Source organism: Melitaea cinxia, chromosome 22 (genome assembly GCF_905220565.1).
Source record: "Melitaea cinxia chromosome 22, ilMelCinx1.1, whole genome shotgun sequence".
NCBI classification, from domain to species: Eukaryota; Metazoa; Arthropoda; class Insecta; order Lepidoptera; family Nymphalidae; genus Melitaea; species Melitaea cinxia.
Window position 1 is genome coordinate 8,357,418 of NC_059415.1, and position 9,510 is coordinate 8,366,927.

General features: G+C 33.2%; 1 protein-coding gene across 1 annotated transcript; it reads right to left on the reverse strand.

Annotated features, from left to right (window-relative positions):
• Positions 1 to 4,514: 4,514 nt before the first annotated feature.
• On the reverse strand, positions 4,515 to 8,139 carry LOC123664748 (UDP-glucosyltransferase 2-like). Its single transcript, XM_045599238.1, has 4 exons — positions 7,324 to 8,139; positions 6,344 to 6,566; positions 5,336 to 5,555; positions 4,515 to 4,853 (listed from the first exon to the last, which is right to left on the reverse strand). The coding sequence occupies exons 1-4, from the start codon at positions 8,137 to 8,139 to the stop codon at positions 4,565 to 4,567; spliced, it is 1,548 nt and encodes a 515-aa protein (XP_045455194.1). The 3' UTR covers positions 4,515 to 4,564.
• Positions 8,140 to 9,510: the final 1,371 nt, after the last annotated feature.

Here is a 9,510-nt window from a genome sequence, read left to right on the forward strand (position 1 = left end):
TATCATGTGGTCACATATAAATTTTATCGAGATCTGATTACTACTTTCTGAGTAATATTTGATAACGCGTAGTTACTTGACTATTTTTTCCTCGATCTACGTTGTATTACTCGTCGATGTAATTAAAGTCGTTTTTTTTCGTTTGCGAGCAAACACAATAATGTATGCAAACTTCAGAAACTGGGCGTTAAAATTTAACTGTTCCTACTCGGGTCTGTACTGCTTAATATATTTAATATTATTCATAAAAATACGCATTATTTTGACCAAACATATATAATTAATATAATCTGATAAAATCGTCCCGAAGGTATACTCGAACTCCAAAGTCATAAATGTTACAAATAAACCTTTTGTGCAAAATAAATTCATTACTGTAACGATACTTTATAGTAACAAACCGTAAGACAGAACATGTGTTGTGGAACTAAAATATCAATAATGATCGAGCACTATCAACGTCGCTTAGTTTACGAAATTTGAATATACGAGCTACATTCATAGACTCGTTCCGCATAATACCTTAAATGATCGCGTAAGCACGGCTATAATCTAATATAAAAGATCACCTAGGCACGGCAGTCTTACATGAATAAAAAATAATGTCGCTAACCGCATAACTCGAGAATGGCTCGACAAATTCTGCTAATTTTTTTTTTATATGTTCCTTAAGTTCCACGGAAGGTTTTTATGACAAAAAAAAAAAATAAAAAGAGAAATTAAAAAACTAAAAAAAAAAAAAAAAAAAATACTATTACCTTTTTACAGAACGAAGTCTGTCCGGGCAGCTAGATTACAATAAAAACCGATCTACGAGAAAGAGAATTCGTTTACATATCATAATCATAGATCAAGTAAAAAAAAATAGATAACGCACTTAGAACAAAAAAGTGAAGCCACTTTTTTAAATATGTGTGAGTGAGTGAAGTGTTGACACTTTTTAAAAAAAGTCCCTGAAATTTTTATTAAATGGGATTAAACACAATTAATTTAATATAGGTAAAATGGGTATGCGAAAATAAAAATCTGTTTATAGTTTTAAATATATTTACTCCTTTTTTTGCTTCAAACTGTTAAATAAATCTATTGCAGCCATGTTTTGATTTAATGAATTATATAAATCTTTGTCAATGAAAATTGCGTTTTTAAGTAATTGATGATTCCTCTGAGGCAAGTTCCTGTTTTAAAAACGCCTAACTCTTTGCTGTAATGATTTAATTTTTTTACATTTTTTTTTGAATAAAGTTCCTGTTTTTTTAACCTTTCTCTTAGTTTATGTTTTCTAGGTGTATCAAAGATTGAATCTTGGTTAACGACTGATTTAGACTCCTAGGGTAGGACCTAGAACAAAAAATACAACATTAAAATACGTAGTAGTAAGTAGCAGTATGTACTTGGTGGTACTCTGCGAAGTCCACGTTTTGTACCGTACATGTCAGCTTTATCAAAATGGTTTGAACAAACCACACTAGATGAGGATGGCTGTCGTTATAGTTCATTTCGGCTCAGTCGTGAAGCAGCTACCTACTCATCTCCTATTGAAATATCCGTTGGAAACCTAAAACCATGATATTTAGTAGTAAAATATGAGTAGTTAATTTACAAATTTAAACAGAAACAAACGAGTTAAAAATTTATATTTAACTTGACTTCAATTTAGGTAAAACATAAAATCACACGATAAAAGAAAAAACAATAATGATGTCCACTTTCTACTTAATTATTTTTCTATGATTGGCTACAATTTACTTACCCGCATTTTGGGCTAATGGAAATAAGAATTACAGGTAACACTCCCTCGGTACGTCATTTCGGGACATGGAAATTATAAGTTCCGAATAACCTCAATATTATTTTGGAATAACAAGAAATATAAAGTTTTGTATGTACTTACGTGTTAAACGATATTTCTTCAGACTTTTTATTCACTTTGGTATTGTTTTTGTACCATTTAATTACACAAAAACGGCATTTTGTAGGCATAATTACTGTACGAGGCCCCGTGAGATACTGACGAAAATGAGCGTAGTTTGATGCATATGTGTGCGTGAGCGCATGTGTTTACTTGAATGAGCCGAGTTTTGTGGCTTCAGTTACGACAAAGGCCGCGCATTATCTACTTTTTTTTACTTCATCTATGATCATAATATGGAAAATAATTATTTTTCTTCTGTATTATATACAGGTTGCCAATATAACTAACATTAGCTTACCTATTAACTTCTGGTCAGCATATCACATCATTTTCACAATAAAAAAAGCTACCGTGATTGTATTAGAAATAGTGGCTATCAAATCGAACAACTTTTATAATAAAGCCTTGTTTTTAATTTTGTTTTGTTTTTATTTATTGTCTATTAATGCCAAACAATGCTAAAGTAAGGTCAGGTAGGTAGGTAGTTGAGAGCTTGCTGTAGTTATGAAAACGATGTGATATGCTGACCAGAAGTTAATAAGGCAAGCTAATGTTAGTAAATGTACATAGATGGCGCTGCGCATAAATACAACTGTCAAAGTCGTGACTTCACTAAGCATCATAATAGCCTGTAGACATCTAGGGTTGGATGTTCCCCAATTCGTTTCAGCCTGTAATATCCCACTACTGGGCATAGGCCTCTTTCCCCATGCAGGAGAAGGATCAGAGCTTAATACGGGTTGGCGGATATATTCCCTACTATGAGTAACGATCGCTATCAGGTGTACATGATAACAACCGGGACCGACGGCTTAACGTGCTCTCCGAGGCACGGTGGGGAGACCCACAAGGACTGCACAAACACCCAGACCACGGCAAACACCTGTATGTTCCCCAATTATCTCCACGAAAAACGGTCTTGCGCCACTCTCATTGATAACTAGCGACTCTGTCCAGATCGTTTCGGTCCATCTCGAGGGAGGTCTGCCTACAAGCGTGATACTGGTTCTTGGCCGTCATTAGAGAAAATTAATAATACCTTGTTATTTTATAAACTCAATTTTGAAAACCATTCAAGTTTTCTTTATTAAATACACATGACTTTATTTACCAATTATGATTATTTTTCTACTTTTTTTTTTTGATAGCAAATGATACATTGTTAGAAAGGACATAAATGCAAGATATTAAACAAAAAATAATTAAAACGCTATCGTCTGTTGTTTTTTTTTTATCACTTTAAAGTTTGTAGTTTGGTAAAATTTTGCAACTCTAAAAAATTTATAAGTCCCATATTGTCGTATTTTTTTATGTTACACTTACAAATATGGTTTTAAAATGTTTGGAATTTATTCAAAACAAGAAATAAATGCTGTGTGGCTACGGCACTAAAGAATTTAGCCACCCCCTCTCTTCCCGTGGGTGTCGTAAGAGGCGACTAAGGGATAACAATGTTCCACAACCACCTTGGAACTTAAGAAGCCGACCGATGGCGGGATAACCATCCAACTGCTGGCTTTGAAATACACAGGCCGAAGACGGGCAGCAGCGTCTTCGGTGCGACAAAGCCAGTACTGCGGTCACCAACCCGCCTGCCCAGCGTGGTGACTATGGGCAAAACACATGAGTTCACGTTATTTTTGGCGTCAACTTGTGGAGGCCTATGTCCAGCAGTGAACTGTATAGGCTGTAATGATGAAGAAATAAAAATAATTTGGGTTCGTAACACATTTTTTTTTGTGTTATGAGTTTGAATGATGAATTCTGGAGATTTTGTAAAAAACAATTAAATGCTGCATGAAAAAAAATGAAAAGGGCAATGACTTAAGTTAAGTGGCCAGATATATTGGCAATGATCCCCTCTTACCCCCCTGAACGTTTGTCCAACCCTCCACCAAACATTCTGTATATTTATTTTTTGACGGTTCGCAGGAAAGTGGACATAAGGTGCCAATCAAACCACTAATTGCAAATTCATGTGACTTTTCGATCCTTTATTGGACCATAATGGTCCATAATGATCGAATCGTCGTCAAAGAATACTTATAACAAATGGACACAACGATAAATAATTCTGTATATTATTATTGCGTTTGTTTTTTAACATTGTTATCATTTGATCGTGACTGTGAATCAATAGCAATATGCTTTATTAGTGATTGAAGTAAACTAAAATTAAATTTAGAAATTTATTTGTCATTGAAAGCAGAAGATACTTAACAACTAAGTTATTGAGCGAATATTCATCATCATCATTGGCAATGAGCAATCAAATGAAATTTTCCTTCTCCAGGACTTCATCGGTCGCCATTTACGACCCCCATGGGAAGAAAGGGGGTGGTGCTATTCTAATCGGCTGACACCACACGGCATTAATTGAGCGAATATTAATTGTGTGTTAATCCAATGTGATACTATATTAATTACAAAAGAAACAAAAATTTATTAAAACAAATTATATTTTATTAAATAATTCATAACAGTTCCTATATAATGTAGCATGTCGTATAATATAAAAAATAAAGCATTAATAAGATTTTTTTTGTAAAAATAAATAACTAACAATTAAAATTTTGTATATGAGCATAAGAATTACATTACTATTATATTTACAGCTTTGATGTTGAGTTTCACGTTTTATAGTTTCATCTAAATCGATTTTGGTTTTTGATACATTTTAATATTTTGTGATACAACTCTCCGTAGCTTAGATATATAGTATGATAATAGGGTTGAAACAAACAGTAATGATGTCATTATAATCAGAAATAATTCTATTTCGAAGTATTCCGCCCGCGACAAGTGAGCGCCGGCGGCTCTCATGTGCGTGGCGCCGCCGTGTCGCAGCGTGTGCTCCACCCACCAGACCGCGCGCTCCAGCGGGGACTGAGGCTGGTCGGACATGATGCTGCGCAACCGCTTTATATTGTCACGATAGCTGTAAAATGTACAACGTACTATAAATGAGGAGATTACGAAGGGTACGAAACAGCTAACACTCGTGTTCAATTGGTACTGTTCTAAAGGTAACGCAACACAAAAATGACAATGGTGTTCTAAGGCAATATTTTTATTACGATATATTGTAGTATTATTATGATATATCCACCAGCGACCTTTACCTATAATTATGTAAACGGTGTGCTAGCGTGCCCGCAGTATGCGAAGACTACACAAAAAATTGGCTACATAAGCCACGCGCGAGCACACCATAGACAAAACCGGAGTTGAATGCAGTCGCCGTGGCCGTAATCGGCGGGGAGGTATTCGTACGTTAGTATCAATATGTACGAGGCACCACTAACTTACACATACGTAGATTTGAATAAACATTTGATTATTTAAATAACGACTGAAATGATGTTTTTTTTTGTGCATTACGAAGACCTAAAAAATAATTATCTGACATAGAAAAAATACCTTTTATCACCGATGACAGTCTCAATAGCTTTCTTAAATTCGATTTCATTTAGTGTAGACATTTCTTGTTTAACTCCTATTTTGTGACGGACATATTTCTCGACATTGAACCACTGATCAGCTAGCATCGGTATACCGACGAGAGGGACTCCCGCATTTATAGCTTCATCCGACGACTGTTGACCACCTTGTGTTATAAACAACTTTATGTTCGGATGTCCTGAAATGAGAATTATTTATAAAATACGACACTTGTAAGAAATATTTCTCAGGTATTAAAAAACTACTAGTTAACATAATCGTAACAATATGCAAAATATTTTCATGTATCTATTGCTGATGAAGCTATCCGCAAAATAATGGTATCTATTACATTCAACATTATTTTTTTTTTGTAATCAAAGACAATTTGAAAAAAAAATGTGTTACACTTCGTTATAAATAAATATTGAAACACTATTTTAGATGTTTTATAAAAAAGTTTAGTAACATTTCTTTATTTTTTAACCGACTCCATAAAAGGAGAAGGTTCTCAATTCATGTGTATTTTTATTTTATTTTATGTATGAGAACATTTGAATGGGTGAACCGATTTCAATAATTTTTATTTTAATCAAAACCTGATACTAGTATTGTAGTTCCATTTAAATTTGGTCGAGATCTATTATTACTTTTTGATTAATCTTTGGTAACACTTATTTACTTGACTATTTTTTTGTCTACCTACGTTGTAACTTGCCGATGTTCTCGAAGTCGGTTTGTTTTCGTTTGCGAGCAAACACAATTACTTAGTATCATAATGTTCTGTAATGTGTGGTTGAAACAATATTTAATAATAAAAAAGTGTTTTAGTATTTTCTTAACTAAAATTATAATCCTTCAGAAAGTTTTTTTTTTGTTTTAATTTATACCTATTCTATTTATTTTACAGACTAGAATGTGATAGTTAACTATCAATCGACACGCAATCATAATAAATTGTATTTTTTTTAATTTCATTTAACTTACTCAGAAGATCTGACTGTGGAAGCCACTTGAAGGTTTCAATGTTCTCAGATTTTCCAGGAAGCTCGTCCTTGTCCCACTTCCATAGAACATCGTATGGGAGTTGAGAAAACACTTTTATGAATATATTTATCTTCTCCGGAGACAAAACAGAAGGTCTGACATTCGTTCCCAGACTAAAGTATATTACACCATTTTTAGACGAATCTAAATACGCCTGCAGGTCCTATGAAAGAAAATACAATATTAATTACTGTTTATTGATGTGTTTTATGCCTAAGAAATAACTTAAAAAGTATGACTAAATTTTTATCAAAGATAAGTAATGACATTAATAATTATAGTGATGATTTGTGAGTACTTGGATTTAAACCGATTGAACAGTTGTGAAATTGAATTTTGATAATAATTGTGTTTGCAGGCAAACGAAAAAAACCCGATTTCAATTATATCGACAAGTTATACAACGTAGGTAGACGAAAAACTAGTCAAGTAAATACACATTATCAAAAATTACTCTAAAAGTTGTAATTAGATCTCGATGAAATTTAAATGTGACCACATGATATAGATTGGCTTTAGATTAAATTAAAAAACATTAAAATCGGTATACCCAGTCAAAAGTTATGCGAATTTTTGAGAGTTTCCCTCGATTTCTCTAGGATCCCATCATCAGATCCCGGTTTTCTTATCATGGTATCAAACTAGGGATATCTCCTTTCCAACAAAAAAAGAATTATCAAAATCGGTTCATAAACGACGGAGTTATCCGTGAAAATACATACACACATATATATCTATACGGTCGAATTGAGTAACCTCTAATTTCATTATGTACTTTGTATTAAAGAGCATTAAAATCAAAAGAAATTTTATGACATATACGTATTTATATGTCTATAGATTGGCGGTGATTAAGCATTGGGGATAAGACTTGAGTTGAAATTTTAAAGATTTTATTAAGATAACAATAATAACTTCACCTGTGGTAAGGGCTTGGGTGGCGGTATGTGTATTCCGCCCATAAACACAACGTTTGGAGGTACTGGTTGATTGTCCACCCAAATCGGATGTGCATTCAAAAACAGCATGTGTACATTTTTAGACAGATCACGTATGGGTGGTAAATCAGAAACCAAAATTGATTTTAATACTCTAGTGTCTTCTTCTGCGATTTCGTTTATAAGATTTTCTATCCGATAATCATTATAAAGTTCTTGAAGCTTCTCCCATCTCGTAAGATTGTATAATCTTTGATGAAACTGTGTTGGATATAAAAGAGGATGTGTATCAGCACCGACTGCTTTTAAATGATATTTGAATAAAGTCATAGAACTAATTTGTATCACTGGTGCTTTAAAATAATGTGAAAAAATCAATGCCGATCTGACACAAGCTTCTAATAATATTAAATCATATTCGCCGTATTTTTTATTTATAATATCTTGTACTTCTTTCGTTTTTACCACTGAATGAAACACTGCACTGCCAGCTCGAAGAACTGCACTCATTTGATCATATATATTATCTATGCTGTTAAACGATTTTTGAAATAATACGTCCCTCCAAATTTGATAAGACAGATCGTGCAAATTTATTTCGGTGAGATTCTTTGGTGCTTCTCTTGGCGGGTACTTGGCGTCGGTGGTGATGACTGTCACCTCATGACCCCGTTTCACCAGCTCATCGGTCAGGGCTCGAAATACTATTTGGTGACTAATCGATGGTAACGGGTATACTGCTAATATTCTTGCAGTTTTAATTCCATCGATGTAAAATATAAGTAGTAACAAACTCATATAAAACAGTAAACCTCTCATTGTCTTCTTTATCTTTTTCTTTTGATTTTTTAATTCTTGTCAGCAGATATGTATATTATAAATAAAATGTCAAAGCACGTTGGTATATGTCTGTAAAATAAAACAAAATAAGTTTTAAGCACTAACTCGATTTAAGCTGGTTTAGTTTCCTCCGAATTCTAACGAACGGTTAATTTTATTCAAACTTGTGACGGTTATAAAATATGAGTTATAAAAGTGAAGCTTGAGAGACAAATTTCGGGTATATGAATAATAATATAGTAGAAAAAGATCATGTAAAATAGAGGGTACTTTAATATTATGCCTACGAAATTAAATAACCAGTGGAACTAGTGCACTGAAAATTTTATTTTTATTTGTACCCCTTATTTTAGGCATTTTAAATTTAATTTTTACATGGTATTTTTTATTATGAAATAATTCATTCAGGTCAATATCTGTTACTCATATAAATAAAAGTGAATCGCAGAAATACATAAGCGCGATTAGTTTCCGAATGAATGTGACAAATCGGAAAGGTTTTTTTTTGTGTTCCTAATTGTTAGGACAAAGTTAGGTATATTCCTTCAAATGGGAAGTTCCGTAGGTGTTATAGATCACGTTCGACGTGAAAACACCTACAATTTTACGCCGCCTATCATTAAACATCTTAAATTCCTAGTTCATATTTAAATTTGACCTTGTTTAAATAAACGAGCTACTTTATATAGGCTCGTCCTGCATGATACCTGTTGTGAGCACGTAAACACGCCTTTAAAAGGAAAATTATTAGCAACTGACGAATACAATTAAAGAACGTCGTAAGAATTCTTTTCCTCGTAGAATGTTAATTCTTATAAATTATAGCCATGCTTACGTGCTTATTGGACGGTTATGCAGAAGTAGCTTGCCAGAGTAGCTCGTATATTAAGACAAAGTAAAATTTTTAAAAAGCTAGGGTACCTATTTTTTTAAGGTGGAACGTGATCTATTTCATCCACTGAATACCCCATTTAAAGCAACTTAGATAGGAATCGAACGCACTATTTATGTAATTTTAATAAATAAATATTCAGAATTTCAAATCCACTAAGTGAGCGCATAGATTTTTACCTACATGTATCTACGAGAGTTGGTACAGATTGCGAAGACAAGAAAAGAAATTGAGGAATTCTCTGAGGAATTTTCAGCTTCTCTGACTTTAAGCTCATAATGCACAAAAAAAAGAACCTACAACTTACCTTATAGATCACCATTAAAGGGTTGGCAGCCGCAAACGAAGTCGAGCGAGATTGCGTTGATACGTTATATTTGCACAACATACAAGATTTACTGAAAATAGTACTACTTTTTAAAATATTGTAAAATAGT

Coding starts and splice junctions, on each gene's coding strand:
- LOC123664748 (XM_045599238.1), bottom strand. CDS start 8,139: ATGAGTTTGTTACTACTTATATTTTACATCGATGGAATTAAAACTGCA. Junction 6,567..7,323: donor CACCCAAGCCCTTACCACAG/GTGAAGTTATTA, acceptor TTTCTTTCATAG/GACCTGCAGGCGTATTTAGA. Junction 5,556..6,343: donor TCCACAGTCAGATCTTCTGA/GTAAGTTAAATG, acceptor TTCTCATTTCAG/GACATCCGAACATAAAGTTG.